Source organism: Antechinus flavipes, chromosome 2 (assembly GCF_016432865.1).
Source record: "Antechinus flavipes isolate AdamAnt ecotype Samford, QLD, Australia chromosome 2, AdamAnt_v2, whole genome shotgun sequence".
Taxonomy (NCBI): domain Eukaryota; kingdom Metazoa; phylum Chordata; class Mammalia; order Dasyuromorphia; family Dasyuridae; genus Antechinus; species Antechinus flavipes.
This window is the reverse complement of record NC_067399.1, coordinates 643,482,949-643,500,510: the sequence shown is the minus strand read 5'-3', so window position 1 is coordinate 643,500,510 and position 17,562 is coordinate 643,482,949. Positions and strand designations below refer to the sequence as shown.

At 42.0% G+C, this 17,562-nt stretch overlaps 1 protein-coding gene across 1 annotated transcript in view; it reads right to left on the bottom strand.

Annotated features, from left to right (window-relative positions):
- The window catches only part of HCN4 (hyperpolarization activated cyclic nucleotide gated potassium channel 4), a 73,371-nt gene extending 60,984 nt beyond the window's left edge, over positions 1–12,387 (bottom strand). The window contains exon 1 of the mRNA XM_051982331.1: positions 11,986–12,387. Within this exon, the coding sequence (XP_051838291.1) occupies positions 11,986–12,378 (393 nt within the window). The 5' untranslated portion in view covers positions 12,379–12,387. The remainder of the gene's footprint in view (positions 1–11,985) is intronic.
- Between the last annotated feature and the right edge of the window lie 5,175 nt (positions 12,388–17,562).

The window sequence follows — 17,562 nt, the reverse complement described above, 5'->3', positions numbered from 1 at the left end:
AATCATGGATCTTGGTTTGTTGCTATTGGGACCAAGGGTGGGGGTGAGGGGAAAGTGACTGGTTTGGTTTTGTCATCCCCAGGACCTGGTAAGTAGTAGCCATGCAATAAAGGTTTCTTGATTGATCGATTGGATTTTCAGGGGTCAACTGACTTTTTCTGATAGAGAGAACCATCCCTGAGACCGACAGACAAATATTCATTCCCAAGGGAGGGAATTCATTCAAATTCCCATCCTGCATGAGATCTCTTCACTTACTCAGCTGAGATGGGCACTACTGATTGATAAAAATCGCAAGACATTAGAGATGCAGTGGGAAGTGACCTGGAGATCAGTGAGCCCCATCCTCTCCATTAATCCAGGAGTGTACTGAAGTAGTGAGGGGAAGGACTGGCCCAAGCCTTGGTGTCAGTGGCAGAGTCTGGACTAGCCCCAGGCCTCCTGATTCCCTGTGTAAGGACCTCTTCCACTACACCACAAGGAAGAAGGAGAGAATGGCGAGGGTGACTGAGGCTGCTGGGGAAGGGTGGCAGGAACTTCCAAAGGGGGACAATCGGCAGTTTCCATTAATAGCCTCTAACGAGCTCACACCCTTGGAGGGAGGAAAGGGAGCTTTGCTGGGGATAGGCAGTGAAGGAAAGAAGCTGACCTAGATCACTCCAGAACAAAGAGAGAGAAGCAAGTGCGATCCCAGACTCCATCCTCCTCCCACGCCCACCTCAGGCAACCACAGAGCATCCCGAGTGTAGAGAGCTCGCCAAGACAGAGGGAGGGCAAGAAGCAGGGAGGAGAGGGGAGATGAGGAAGATGGGAGTGCCCGGCGTGTGAGGAAGAGAGGGGAAGGGAGGGAGACAAGCCCAGAAATGTTCCATGATTCTCCCTGCTCCAAGAGAAGCTGGCTTCTGGAGGAGCTCAGGTGCCTTGGAATTCCCAAAAAGCCCAGTAGAAGAAACACCAGAAAAAGCAGAAGCCGAGGGCCTGAGGCTGGAGGTCCCCATGGAATGCCCAGTGCCAGGAGGGGAGCTTGAAGCACAGCAGAAAGGACCTCTGCCTCCCAATCTCTACGATAAGACCCCAAAATTCACCTTCAAAATTTCTTTGGACTCCCTGCCTCCAAATGGCAATGGTAAGACCCCAAATTTCACCATTAGGAATCAATTTCTTTTGTTCTTGAAGAAATTTTAGTCTCCAAGAGTCAAATACCTCTGGGACCAGTCTTACCTGTTATTCTTAGCCATGAACCCCAGGGAAGGCGGAGCTGACCTTGCTGGTACTATTACAACGGCTGCTGTGGGTCTGATGGTCACTCGGCCCATCGCTCACCAAAGTCACTCTTGGAGCACAGGCTCCACCAGGCTCTCCGCCTCCTTCATGAGCCAGAGAAGCTCCTGGTCACCCCCAGCATCAAATGCAAACCCTGCTCCACCTTCAGAACCCTTCAGAGCCTACGGTCCCCTATCTTTCAGGTCTTCTTACACCTTAACACGCACAGGACACTCAGGAGCTCACACACACACTCACACACACTCATTACACTCAGGAGCACACAGACACATACACACTATACACACAAATATATATATACATACAAATACACATAATGCACACAATACACACAGACACACCGACAAATACACATACACACAGACCACACATAAAAACAGACACACTGTATATACAGATACTACATATACATACTACACATAGACACATTACATACACACAGACACACATATTACAAACACACAAACTATACACATTCATTACACTCAGGAGCACACAGACACAGATATACACAACACCAATTGACACACACATATTACATATGTACAGACATACTACACACACAACACACACATTACACATACACATACTACATACAAAACCACACATTATATATGCAGACAGACATACTACAACAGACACACTATACACAGACAGAGACATATGTTACACACACACACACACACACCACTTGTATGTACCCTCATCCAGTAACAGGCTTCCTTGCTTTTCTGCTTTCTCCTTCTCCAGTCGGGGCCTTTCTCAGGCTGTTCCCTCCTGCCACGGACACTATCCCTTCTCATCTTCCTCTCCTGGCTTCCCCGGCTTCCCCCGAGTTCTGGCCCAAACCCGTCTTGTTCCGAAGCCGTTCCCCGTTCCTCTGAGTTCTGGCATTTTCCCTCATGTAATGATTTCCTATTTTGAGCCCACCTGCATACTGCACACAGCTTCTTGTTCAGATCTGTTTGCTCCTTGTCCCCGACAAGAGACCGAGAGCTCTGTGAGAATGAAGATGGTCTTTTGTCTCTCTGTACCCCCAGTGCCTGGTACACAGGAGGTGCTTAATCAGTATTTATTGACTGACTATATAATTTCTGCAAAAGAGCAAGGCCTTATGGGAATTGCAGACAATCCTCTAGGGCTATAAATGGCAGAAAAGTTGTGAAATTATATCTGGGGAGAGAGTTTTCTCACCTGGAGTTCCCTCCACCCATGAAACCATAGGTCCTGACTCTCCCTACAGGCCCACAAACAGGCTGCCATTTCTGTAGGGCGTGGAGTACCTTTACATACATTATCATAGAATTTTGAGACAGAATAGTGTAACAGAAAAATCTGCCTTCAACTTCAGAAGAACTGTGTTCCAATCCTACCCCTGACACATGCTGGCCGGGTGACCCCTTCAATACCACAGACAACTTTCAAGGACTAAGTTTTCACAACAGGTGCTGATCTTCGATGAGGAAGAGTTTCTTCCCTCACAAATAAGCAAAATCAGAGCTAAAAAAAGTTGTAGGGTGCTAGAAGCCTGAGAGATTTGTATAGCGTAGGAGACAGCCACGGAGAAAAAAGGACTCAATTAAGACCACACAGTCAGTCCATAGCCAGAGGCAGGCTGCAGAGGAGGGCGCCTGGGAACCCAGGAGTTCCAGGAGCCCCAGACAAAGAGGGCCGAGCCTCCCCCTCGCAGGGCTGAAGTTAGGGCAGATGAGATGGGGGTAACAGGGAGCGAGCCAGGGGAAGCCCTCTCTCCCTCCCCGAGGGCCGGGCAGCAGCTCTGTGAGACACCGGCGCTAATCACAGAAGCATCAGCAGTGATTGGCCATCGCCCAGCAGAGCGCGAGGTGACAAGGAACTCTGTGAAGAGCAATCCAGGCTCGGGCAATGTAATTTCCGCCGAGGAAAGAGTGGCTGGCCGCTGAGGAGATAAGGGAGAAGCAATAGATGTAATCGGCCTGGACTGCAGTGAGCCGGCAATTCCTGGCCACGTGATAGCCTCCAAAGCAGGCTTCAATGCCAAGGAAAGCTCAGCCCCAGAGTGGAAGCGGGGGATACAACCGGCCCGGCTGGAAGGGCTCCGAGAGCTACGAGGAGGGGATCCCCGTCAGGATCCCCCAATGTCCAAACTGGAAGGGACAAGCAGCAATGTGGTATGGGGGTAAGAGTAAGCTCTGGCCTTTCAGTCGCCTTAAACCTAGCCTCTGTCAGTCACTGACCATATGACCAAAGGCAGGTTGCTTAATGGCTTGTGCCTCAGTTTCCTCATCTGTAAAAAGGGAATAGCAACAATTGTATAATCCTTGCATCTACAGGATCGTATGAGGAACAAGTGAAATATTTATAAATCCCTTTGCTATATAAACATCAATTATTGCCATTATTTGGGCCAATCCCCAAGAGTTAAAACACAAGGGTCCTAGAATTCTTGTTGGGATGATTTCTGGGGAAATAATTGCAGCCCAGCTGCTTAGGAAGGGAAAACATTCAGGCAGCAGGCTTAAAGAAAAAGAGAGGTATGAATGAAACGGAGCAGCCTCTAACTCCAAAGAATGGCGGGCAAAGCCTTTGGCTTAGACTATGTTTAAATCCTGGTTCATGTCCTTTTTTACCTGGTCTAACAACTTTATCTCCTGTTCCTCCAGCATGAAATGAAGGGGATTCAATTAGTGGGTCTCTCATATTTATTCCATATCTAACATACCTAAATTGCCGATTCTTTCTGGTTGGGTTCTGAGGACTGAGGAGATGCTGATATCTTAAATAGGAGAGGAAGGAAGAAAATGGGGATGTTTAGAAAGAACTTCAGCCTCCTGGGAAATTGCAACAGGAACCACATTCATCTTTGGATTAAATGAGTGTGGAAATAGTTTTGCCAATTCTGTGCAGTCCCAGTAGACTTGAGTAGCTTCCGTAGCACCCAATGGCTTATCAAGGCTATAGAACCAAGCCCTTCACCACCCAGACTGCCTGGCTGTGGGAGCTCCCCACTCAGTCATTACGTCTCCTATCTCTGTCCTCAGCCCAATAATAATACATGCTCTGGGATTTCTGCCCAGGAAAGAATGGGAGCCTAGTCCTAGTCCTTTCATGGAAATGGTATGGAGAAGAGAGTTCTGTTTTTGGAGTCCATCCTCTCCTGCTTCCTTATCACCCAACCAATCAAACAAGAGCATTTATGAAATGCTTACTATGTGCCAGACATTGCACTAAATGATGAGGATATGAACTAAAAACAAAATCAGACACTGTCCTGCAAGAAACTTCCTTACTAATTAGGGATATAACACATAAATCAGAACATTAAAGATAAATGCAGGGCAGGAAATATCAAAGAGATGGCAATAGTAGCTGGGGAAACCAGCAAAGATTTCCTGGAGTAAGAAGCTAAGTCTTGAAGGAAGCCAGGATTCTAAGAGTTGGAGTTTGGGAAGAAGAGGATCTCAAATCTGGAGGACAGCAATTGGAAAGGCATGGTGATCAGAAATGGAGTGAGAAACAGCCAATAAGTCAATGTGATGGACCATAGAATGTGTGGCAGGGAATAGATCTGGAAATCATTTATCACTTGAAGAGAAATGATCTTTAACTAATGGGACCTAACGAGATGACCAAGTGAGAGGACAGACAGAAAGGAGAAGAAGACCCAGAAGAGAGTCTTCAGGGAAATTAAGGGATATGGAATCCAGCAAAAGAGATGTGAGAGAGACAGTTATACAGAAAAGCAGAAAACAAAGATGAGTAGATGTGATGACCACGTATTTTAAAATCAGCCTGAGTCAGGAATTCAGGTTAAGGGAAAATCCTCGATCTTTATTCCTTGCAGAGGTGAAGGGGGATGGCGATAGGAAGTGAGAGCGGTTGTGACACGAACCCAACCAGCAGTCTCCCTGCCTCTCTCTCTCCACCCACCAAAATCGTCTCTACATCATTTCCTATATAACACATCAAAACTTGCACAGAGAGTGGGCGGGGCCATTCTTTCTCCAAGCATATCTTAATAGAATATCGTCCAATTCCCTCACGTGCTTGGGACCTCAGTACATCAACTCGAGCTTCAGCCCATTACAAGCAGAGTTCATAAAAAAAGCAGAGAGGAGAAAATATCCAGGAGGAAAAAGTGGTCAACAGAGTTGGATGCTGCAAAGAGATCTGGAGAATAGCTCTAAGAGTTGTCAATCTGCACAACGGGCTTTCTTCAGATCCACTTGACTTTTCTTCTATGAAGAATTAAACTTATTTTTGACTTACTAAGGATCTCATTTAAGAGACATTAAAGTGTTCCAGGGCTTGATAAAATCAGCCAACAATGGTAGTCGATCAATCAACACACAAGGGTTTCTGGAAGACCTCGTTATTAAGAGGGAATCCCTCTCCTATTTGGATTCTGGACAAACCATCCTCTGTGACTGGAGCAAACATAATAGGAAGATGTCCACTGTTTTATGTCTTGCTTGACATTTATAATCAGAAGGTGGCTAAATAACATTATCTATGCTTTTATATTTTATAAGGAATCTGGTATGATTTTGACATGCATGAGAACTATTCTATTGGACAAGAGTCTCGAAGGGACCTGTTTTTCCTACCAAATCAAATACTTTTTAATAGTCAACAAACAATGAATACAGCTTAATCCCACACCCTCTATACCTTTCAGTCTTTTATGTTCTATCATTTGTGAATAGCTACAAAGAAGCGTTCATCTACCTTCATTAAAGATATTTTCAATGCATGTATAGATTTTTTTCTCAAAAATTGATTAAAAAGGGGAAATTTGGGACAGCAGTTATTATCACCTATTTAGGGGAATAATGAGGTCCAAGATAAGGCCACTTTATAAACCTTTAGTATTCTCCCTCCTGCCTCTTCTTCCCGTAAAAGCAAAATCAGGAGTCTAAAAGTGGTGGTTATAGTTATTGATGAAGAAAGAGAGTTATACAAATCCATAGAGAGCTTTTCCATTTTCTGTCTCTTGGCTCTTCTTGCAATTTAAAGGCCCTTAGGAAGATTTTGATTAGATAGATCTCTCAGCAAGTTTTCTGCAAACTTGAATGCTAATATAATTTATTAAGGGTTTCTTTGTTCAGACATTTCAGTCACGGTTGACTCTTTCTGACCTCTTTTAGGGTTTTCTTGGCAAAGGCCGGGGAACAGTTTGCCATTTTCTTCTTTAGCTCATTTTGCATGAGACAAACTATGTTAAGTGACTTGCTCAGGGTCATATAACTAAAACATTATTTGAGGCCAAATTTGAACTCTAATATTTCTAACCCCAGGCCTGGCACTCTTTCTACTGTACCACCTACCTGTCCATCATTCAGGCCTGGCATGGGCCAGGCACTGGGCCCAGCACTGGGAATATCAACACAAGCAAACAAAATAGTCCCTTCCCTTAAGAAGTCTATATTTTAAAAGGAAAAGACAACACATAAAAGGGAATTCAGAAAGTTGAGCGACAATAGGTATTTAGCAGTATAGTTGGAAGTTTCATAGGAAAAAGGCTTAGTTCTTTGTAAAATAAGGTGAAAGTCACCTCTCAGAACCCAGGGTCCCAGGGCTGGGTCAAGTTTCCTATGAAAGGTAGATGAGAAAGATGAAGATGAGTTCTGTGGACAAGTTTGGGAGCTAGCTGGGAAATGCTTTTCACTGTTTAATAAAGCAATAAACTCCCACCATCACTGTCCATGAAATTATATAAATCAATTTATATTTTAATCTAATCTATTCTAGCTCTTGGCTGCCATTTATTAAGGACTTCCTTCATGAATTGGCTCAGATGGTATCCAGGACTTTTGGCTCTCCTCATTGTGTTGATTTATACAGATAAATATCCTTAGGAAATGTCTGTTAGTATTTATTCTTTTATCCATTTCCTAACATCTTGATGGCCAAGTCATAGTTGCCCTAATTTGGCATTATGGCCTCTCATTTTTATTTTTTCTTTTAGTATTGATTTATCTTTGCTTTAACAAGGTGATAGTCTAAGAGATCACAGATAAGTGCTTTGAAAATCAATCAGTAATCAGTCATTTTTGTCTGTAGAAATAGAATTGATTTCTTTTTGTTGTGATTTTTCTGGTGTTTTCAAAATCCAGTGCAACATGACTCTTATAAAGAAAAAAATTCATCATACAAGTCTTTCATTTAATCTAATAGTCTTTGGGCTCTTGGCCTCTTTTGTTTCTTATTGCCAAACCATATTTTTCAACTTTTTTTTGTGCTATCTTCCCTTATAGCCACTTTTTCACTGAAGTCACTGAGTATTAAAACATAACAATGATTTAATTTGGAGGGTTCTATTAAGTCCTTTATAGAACTTCTCCACTTCCTCATCCTCTGTAATAGATGTTGCATATCAACTGTAGTTCTTTTCTTTTTTTTATTAAAACTTTTTTTATTCACAACTGTAGTTATTTTCATGGTCTGCTTTTTGGGTGTTTTTTTTTTGCAAATGCTTAGCATGAGCCCTGCAAATACAAGATGACCAAAGGTCCCAGGAAATCATATTTCTTTTTTGCCTTTTAATAAATCCAATTTATCCAACTTTTTCATTTGTCTTTCCAAGGAGAACCTGGGAGCCATATTTCAATTTAGCAGTGACTTCTTATTTTGTCGTATTTTGTTTATGGTGAGAACATCAACATACATGGGATTTAGGTCTTCTGGTGATCTGTGACCTCACTGACCACCATGTACAGATCTCATATTTAGAAGATCAAAAGCTAAGTTCATGTTTATAGATAGCCTAAAAATCATGAAATTCTTAATAAGTTTCCCCACTTTGGTGCTTATCTGTTATTATCATTGCAAGAAAAAATAGGATGTCATGGGGACTGAGGTTAAGAAGAACTTCCTAGAAATTAGGAGAAGAGTCTTTAATCTGGGGTCCATAAACTTAAAAAAATTGATAACTATATTTCAACTTTACTGGCCTTTTTTATTTGACTATGCATTTTGAACATTTAAGACATTATTCTGAGAAAGGAGACAAAGAATTCACAAGACTTTCTCAAAGGACAAATGAAACAAAAAAAAGATGAAGAACTTCTGAATTAGAACTACCCAGAAGTGGAAAGGGCTGCCTCAGGGAGTAGTGAGCTTCCCTTCACTAGAAGTCTTCGAGCAAAGCTGGGTGACCTGTTGTCAGGTACATTAAAGAGATGCAGGTTGCAATGCTTTGTTCTTAAGGTCCTTCCATCTCTGAGATGCTGTGAGATTACATTCTAAATTTTCCTTTGTTTCATGTGCTGCTCTGAAACAGGCTCCACCACCAAGTGACTAGCCCATGGGTGATGCACAACTCTACAGTTATCCAGGCTTGGGACAGCAGATGGACTGTCACTGGCCTATGCTTGAAACTTTTCCAATATGGCAGACCTGCCAGAACTGTCCACTTTCCTGGCTTGCAGTTAAAAATACAAGGTCAACTTCATGGTAGTCCTAAGAGGCAGTATAAAAGAACTCTATGGCACAGGAATATACACGCAATCAAATATTATGTTTATACACAGGCACATGTATCTGTGTTAGTATATTGTATATTATACATATTGGCTTTCTCTTCTTTATCAAAATTCAGTTGACCCACAGTTGCTTTCTCAATGGAGTACTCATCTCCTAAACATCCTTCGAACACTCCTTTCTTCTTTTCCCCATCTTACTGAACATTTAGACTCACTCCCCATCCCCATCTGTGTGAGAGGGAACCCTTGCTCCACTCCAACCCTCAGGTCCTTGTAACCTCCCTTTCAGGTGGTAATAGGCTAATTTCTTCTAGCCAAGTCCTCTCCATCTTGCTGAGCAGCACAGCAACTACTGCCACTTGGCTGAGCATGAAATAACCAACCTCAATCCTTCCAGTAATACAGAGGACCACTGAGCCCTGCCATCTGGGCTGTCATTGTCCTTCGGGCCCCCAGGTGGTGCCCAACCTTTCAATGTACTCTAAAAATGCACTCTTGGGTGTTGTCATCTTCCTCAAAGCTGAACCCTTTGGAAATTGGATTCTTTCATTTTCCCTGAAGTGAACATCTCCTATATGTAGAATGTGAAGTCCTTAAAAGCAGGAAATATCTTACTTTTCTATCAGTTTCTCTAGTGTTTAGCACAATGCTTGGCACAGAGTAAGTGCTTAATATACTGCTCTTTCATTCATTCATTTATTCATTTGCCCATTAATCCCTCATCTCACAAAGACAAAGACTTTCTTTTCTACATCAATAACCAGTCTCATCCCACAGGAGCCCAGAAACCCTCTTCCTGAGGGTCAATCCTCACAGGTAACACTGCACACATGTTCCCTCTCCCCACTCTCAACTATTCCCACATATGAAACAAAAGACATCGCTTTGAGTTCCAACTCTGCTATTAATTCACTCTGTTACTACAGGACAAAACACCTAAGACTCCTCTGGAAATGAAAGAAGGACTAGAAGATGGAAATTGTAGAAGATGAGAAGGGGAGGAAGGGTGGGTGCTGATAGAGGGAGACAGGGAGCTTCATTAGAAGGACTTACTGGTTCTTAGTGACAGCTGATTTATTCAGGGCGACATAATTCAGGATCTCTGAATGAGAGCACTGTACTGCATTCCCTCTGACCTTTTCTCATGATCATATAAGTAAGATTAATCAGAAAAGTGAAGGATGGGTGGGAGGTGTAGATAAATAAGAAGACAGTATGATATAGTGGAAAGATTGCTAACTTTGCAATTAGAAGACCTGGGTTCAAGTTTAACACTTAATGGCTGTATGAATTTGAGTAAGTCATTTAATGTCTCTAGACTTCAATCTTATCACCTAAAAATGAGATCAGATCATGTGACTTCTATGGTTTTTTCTAGCTTGCACATTCTGTGACCATGTCCCGTACATGATAGTGGTGCAACTGGAAGCTGAGCCCTTCAACACTTGACCGTGGAGGGGTTGGGCCTCTATGAGGTGTCGCCTCCATGAGTGACAACATCAATTATTCATTTATCTGTTTGGGGAACCCAAAGGAGCAGAGTGTGTGTGTGGGAGGAGGATAGATAGATATATGGAGAGAGTGAGATAGAAAAAGACAGAGAGAGAGGTAGAAACAGAAAAGTGGGGAGATAAGCTAGAAAGATGAGGAAAGAATTAGGAAGGAAAAAAGATTGGAAATATAAGATAAGGAATAGAATGGGAGAGAGTGTCCAGAGGATAATGGTAAGGACAAGAGTAAGCAATATGGGGTAATAATGGTAAGGAGATATTTATATAAGAGACCCCAGAGAGTACCATTATTCCCTTTATGTGACTTGTGGACCCTGTGAAAATGCAAGAATATGCTTCACCATCTCACATTCTCACAGAGATAGATAACAACTACTTCTTTACAGCAGCAAATAAGCCATTCTGATCAGCAAGGGCTCAAAGGTGAAGGAAATATGTCTTCAACCTTTGCATCCTTTCTTTCTGGTTTACTAATTTAGCCAGAGGCATGGGCAGCTTGTACCATGCTCTGCCACTCTTAATTATCTTGGGCATTTTCATTATTCTAACAGGAAAGAGAGAACTGCTGGTACCAGACCCTAAGGGTCTACTGATTAATTGTCCAAAGACAATCAAGCAAAGGAATGAATAAAGACATCTATATGCTTTTTTACTTAGCCATTTCTTTTTGAAGGGCCAGCTAAGTGACATAGTAGATATAGTGTTAGACCTGAAGCCAGAAAGAGCTGAGTTTAAATCCTACCTCAGATATTTGACTTTGGATAAACCAATTAACTTCTCTCGATATCACTTTTCTTATCAATAAAAAGGAGTTACTGGCTTTTCTTCTCAAGGTTGTTGCAAGGATCAAATGAAATAATAAATGTAAAATGCTTTGTAAGCCATAAAATGTTATATAAATAATATAGATTATTAGTATTTTCTTAGTAGACTTGGCACAGGGAAAAGATCATTGGTTTGGGAGGCAGAGCATCTGGGTTCAGATCTCACCTCTGTCTCTACCTGGGTAACTCTGGTGCTATTTGTCATCACAGTGTCACTTGATGTCACAGAATCACAGATTCCTCATTTAGTGTCTATCACAGAGCCTGGCACAGAATAGGTGTAAATGTTTCTTGATTGATTGATTGGTTTGTAAAATGAGGGGATCGGATTAGATGGCCATCAAGGTCCCTTCTAGTTCTAAATCTACGAAAGTCTGATCCTAAGGATATCAGAAGACCTTGGTGACATGTGTGACATTGGACAAATAAACCAACCTCAGTTTCTTCATTATTAAAAAAAAGAGAAAACAATCTGTTATAAAGATTAAATGGAATGATCTTTGTGAAAAGAGGCAATATGGTCATAATGAATAGAGAAATGGCCTCCCTGGATGCCAGATCACATGGAAAACATACATTGTATTTTTATTTCCACTTGTGGGATAATGATCTCCCTTCATCTTTCCTATCTCCTGTGCTGATAGGTGTCGGAGCTGTCCAAAGGAAGGTGCTGAAGGTCCTTACCCTTAGACACTCCAAGTCAGACTGAAAGCTAATGACTTGCTTGTGGTTAAACAGGTATCTATGTACTGTGATTTCAAAGCCAATGAAGGAAGGAGAAAAAAAATAAAAATCAGTATGTCTTATTCTGATAGTTTACATTCTCCCATTATTTCCTTTCCTTATAACCCTTTAATGCTCATTCTGTTGGCTGGGGACAGCCATATGGTGGCCCTGACTCACCTCCTCCCACTGGTGGATGTAGCGGATGAGGCGAGAAAGGCGCAAGAGGCGAAGGAGACTCAGGATCTTGGTGAATCGGACAATGCGCAGAGCCCGCGCCGTCTTATAGAACTCAGAGTCTATGCGTGTCTCCACAATAAGGAAGATGTAGTCCACAGGGATGGAGGAGATGAAGTCCACCACAAACCAACTCTTCAGGTATTTCATTTTGATCCTTTGAGGGTCCAGTATTATCTCCGTATTGTCCTCCACAACAATGCCTGTCCGGAAGTTGAGGACAAGGTCAATGAGGAAGAAAGTGTCTGAGACCACATTGAAGACAATCCAAGGTGTTGTATTTTCATCCTTGAAGAAGGTGATACCCACAGGGATGATAATCAGGTTCCCCACCATCAGAAGCAGCATGGTCAGGTCCCAGTAAAACCTGTGCAGAAAGTGGGAGATAGGTCACTTAGGGAGCAACCCCAAGACAGAGCTGTTCAGACAACTGGGGGGGGGGAGAGAGAGAGAGAGAGAGAGAGAGAGAGAGAGAGAGAGAGAGAGAGAGAGAAGAGAGTGAGAGAGACAACAAGGCAATTCACTTTAAAAAAAAGGACAGAAATAGACAGGTAGAGAAAAATACCAAGAGAATTATGGGTGAAACATAAAGAAATATAGAAATAGAGACATCAACAAGGCAGATGAGAGGGGGAGGAAAATCACAGAAGCCTTCACCTTGACTGTGGGCATCCTACTCTACCATTTCCTCAAATCTTAAATCTTACCCTTTCAGGAGACCTTTCAATTCAATTCGGTTCGATTCGATTCGATTCAATTAGATTAGATCCAAAAAAATTTAATAAGTACCTGCTCTCAGAAGAATTCTGTGCTAGGCTGGTTGTGATTCCAAGTTTAGATAAGACAGGTACCTAATTAAGTACAAGTGAAAAGCAGTTTTCTCCCTCAATCCCAAGCTGACAGGACCCCTTACTGGCTATGTCTGTCTCTCCACAGAGAGAAAATCAGTGTGAAAATAAACAAACAGGGACATCTGGGAGAGAGAGCAGGCAATGTGGAAAAATCATCTCACTCCATGAATGGCTTTTAGAACAGGAAACCCCCAGGAGACTCCATGCTTCCTGACCAAATTTGGTGAACAATTTGTAGGGTGTCCAATATAGAACGTATTTATATGTGAATGAATGAATTCCACTCATATCAACCAGTCTTTGTTGCCTAGGGACTGTGTGCCCAGTTCTGTGCTAGCGTTGTATAAATAGACGAGAGAAGAGGAGGCTCTTGCCCTCCAGAAGAAAGTTACAGACACAAAAAATTATAAAACCACATTAAATAAGAGAGTAGCCTGCTTTAATAGATAGAAAGTTGGCTTCAGAGTTGGAAAAGTCAACTTTTGATACATTCAAGACCCACCTGATTCAAGGTCCAGCTGTGATACGTGCTAGTTGTATGTTCCTGGGAAAACCATTTAAACTCTCAGTTTTCTAGGCAACTATCTCAAGACTAGAAGCTGCAGGGATAGTAGTAATTTTTATTGGTAAGGGTCATTCCTTACCAAAGAAATCTGAAGTCCAGTCCCATCCTTATTAAACAGCAGCTGTTAGAATGAGGGCTTTAGGGTCTGAGAGCTGCAGCACTTGAAGGGGACAATGTTCAGTGCAGCTGGGAGAGCAGGATGAGGGAAGGAAGCACTTGAGTTGGTCCCTTGCAGGATACAGATATGGAGAAGCAGAAGGGACAGATTAAACAAAAGACATAAAAGCCCTTGGAGATAAGGATAAACATGTCTTGTGTTCATTGCCAGGAGAAGACAGGTTGGCTTGGGATTCAGGGTGGGTACAAGTTAGGGTTCAGGGGAAGGAGGGGATAACTGAAAAGGATAATCATGACACTAAGAAAGAAAGGGTTAGTTCACTTAAGGGAAAGTGGGCAAAGGTTCCAGAGACCCTTCTTCTCCAGGGGTGCTGTTCCCAGGGTGGGTGTTTATGACATCAATCATCATATGAACAAGTGAAGGCTTAGGCTGGTTATTACCCTCGGTGCCCTTTGCTTCTACTTCAGCACTAAGTGTCTAACCCAAACAGCCTCCATGAACTTGGATGACACTGCAACTGTCAGTTGATTCAAGTGGGCCCCCTGGGGCCCAACTGGGCAGCCACTTCCCCAAAAGATTTCTGGGTACCCCAGCCCCAACCAACAGGGAAATCAGGTCAAATATCAGGGTATTCAAAGATGCAAGGCTCCCAATCCCAGAGAAAGGTCCAGGAGGACAGGATGTCCATAGGCAGGGACTGGAGAAAGAGCAAATAGGAGAGAGAGCAGGAAGGGGTGAGGAGAGGGCTGTTCCTTAAAGTCCAGTCAGTCCAGTTGACACTGCCATGTTTCTGCTGCACAGAAGTCAGTCAAGATATGGTCTGGCTGTTAGCTAACACCTCACATGCCTTAGGTAGATTCTGCCTTAATCAACCCTGAATGGTTGGTTGGACCAAAAGAACCAAAGCACAGTGTATCTGATTCTGCTGACTGGACCAATATAAGCTCGGAGTGCTCTACCACAGATCAGGAATATACCTGAAGACTCTTTTTTATGTTTTTTCTCTCTCCTTCTGAGTGCTTCTTTCATGCCCTTGCCCAAGGTTCTCATTGCAAAATTGGTCCTTCCAGTGAAATACTTTCCTCCTCTCTACGCAGGTGGGAGAGATTGTGTATATGTGTGTGAAATCAGTTAAGTGGACATAATTTTAAATTATCAATCTGGAGAGGGCAATGCTTACCCATAGGAAAGACAGCACATGGAGACTGAGCCTGCTGAGCAATAACAGAAGAAAGCCACTGAGATGTGACAACAAAGGGAGCGCTCCAAGGAGATTCGATTTAACTTGGAATGTATATAAAATGGAAGAAGGTGCATGTAACCCAGGGCAAAGTCAAGAGTAGTATGGAACAGGGAGAGGCACAAAGCACAGAGTAAAGTACAGGATGGTTTAGGAAATAAAAAAATTCTAGGAATAACCAGCACAGCGATGGGAAGAAGGGGACACAGTCCCAGCTTTGATGCTTCTAGCTATGTGATCACAGGCAAGTCCTTAACCTTTCTACACCATACTTTCCTTATCTGTAAAATGGAAGTAATACTTGAATCATATACCTCAAAGGATGATTGAGAGAGATGTGATTTACTCAATTTTAAGTGCTACATAAATTGAGTTATTATTAATAAAAAGGAGAAAAACAACAGAGAACACTGCTCGGAGGCAGATACAATCAGCATTGTTCTGGGAAATGTTTAACAACTTGCTTAAAAAGAATGTACAGAAAGACACACTTTGAATATACTGTATTAACATTTTCCTACCATCTCTTTAAATCTGGACAATCAACGCAGCAATAAAGCAAGTCTTGATTTGTGGCATTTGCTGATTTCTGAGGTGTCCAAGTGCTCACACTGAAAGTTTAATAAGTGTATCCAGTTGGAGCTGGTTCTAACACTACTCAGGGCATGATAATGTTAACAGTGATGCTGAAAAAGAGGAACTGTTCAACCTTCATTTCCCCTGCCCTACTTCATGTTCCCTTATCAAGAAAAAGACTCTTCTGATTAGGAAGGGGCAGAGCAAATAAAACTGAGGGAAAATCCGACTGTAAGATAGATGATGAGGTACTAAAAGTTCAACCAGCTTCTCTCAATAAGTCAAAGAAATTGCATCCTAGAAAAAATGAAAACATTTGCAAATGTGAACTCTGAACCACTTTCAGTAATCTCTGAAGAATTATGGGGAGCAAGGGACATATCCAACTAGAGATGAACAAATGTTTCAATTTTCTAAAAGGGTAGAAGGGGAATTACAGAAATTATAGGTTGGTGAATTTGACACTGGTCCCAAGCAAGATTCTAGAAATGATTAAACAGATGGCTTGTGAGCACTTAGGGCAATCAGTGGGAACTAGTATAGGTTAAATTAGAAGCCATTTCTTTGCCACTACAAAAAAAATAAGCACAAAAATAGAAGTCAAGTCAAATTAATTTTATTTACTTCAGTGATAGGTAAGTAGCCTCGTAGGTTGGGCAAATGTTGCAGACATTGTGTGTCTCACTTTTAGAAAAGCATTTGAGAGAGTCACTCTTTCATCTGTCAAGGAGAATGTTTGTTGGAGTGATGTGGTGGAGAGTATCGATTCTACAGCCAGAGAACTCGGGCTCAAATCCCAGGTCTTATTCTCACTACCTACGTGAATTTGGGTAATTCCCTTCAATTCCCTGGGCCTTGGTTTTCTCATCTGTGAAATGATTAGTTGGCCTCTATGCTCCATTCCAGATCAAGATATGGAATGAGTCGGTACTAATGAACCCCTGGTGCATTGCAGTGATCACTGTCTCCATTTCAATGAATTCTCCCTTGTGAATGATTCTCAAAAAGGGAAGGCTGTAATAAAAACCGGCCAACAGATCATCTAAACTACTGGCAAGTGAGCCATTGATAACAGACCATGGAGTTTCCGAACCAGAAAAACTTGGATAAAACTGCAGAATCACTATTTCTGAGGTATCAAGTAGCACAGAAGATATTCCATAGAAGTTAGTCAACAAGCACTTATTAAGTACCTACTATGTGCCAGACCTGTGCTAAGCACTGGGACTATAAAGATGGGCAAAATCACAGTCCCTGCCCTCAAAGCTTACTGATAATGAGAGGGACTATAAGCAAACACTTACATGTGTACAAGATACATGCTCTAAATGGGAAGTAGTTTCAGAGGGAAGGTACTAGTGAGTAGGAACCAACTAGAAAGAAGGTAGTTTAATAGAATGAGCATTGTACCTAGAATGTGAAGACATATGGTCTTGAACTAGGTGCTTTAACTTCTCTGGGACATAGTTTCATTATCTGTAAAATTGGGAAATAAGACTAAATAATTTCTAAGTTCCCTTCTTGCTCTAAATCTGTGATTGATGGCAGCCATTTTCAAAAGTCCTCAGAGTATATTAAAGTCTACATTCTAATAGAATAAAAATTCCTTGATGGCAGGAAGCATTTTACTTTATTTGTAAACCAAAGGGACCTAGGACAATGTCTGGCACTTAGAAAGCACTTAATAAATGCTTCCTGATTGGTAGAACAGTGAGTTCTATCCTGGTAAATGGCTGGTAAAATGTCTCAAACGGATTATGAATGGGATATTTGTGAGCCTTAGAAATGGATGCAGTGATCACCACAATGCACTAGGGGTTCATTAGGGACAACTCACTCCATATCAACTTCATTTCCTTAGGTCAGGGAAATGTCACAGATATCGTATACCCTGATTTCAGCAAAAATTTGGCAAAAATCTTTCAAATACTTGAGCAGGATAAAAAGTTACAAACTATATGATTTCACAGTTATGTGAATTCCGAACGGGTAAGACAACTGGACCTAAAGAATGGTCATTAATCACGTGACATTAACTTACAGAGAGGTCTCTGGTGGAGAGCTACAGGGCTCTAGCCTTGGCCCAAGTCTATTTAATATTCTCATCAATGATTTGGATAATAGTGTAGATGGAGAGTTTTTCAAAGTTGTAGATGAAATGAAGTTTAGT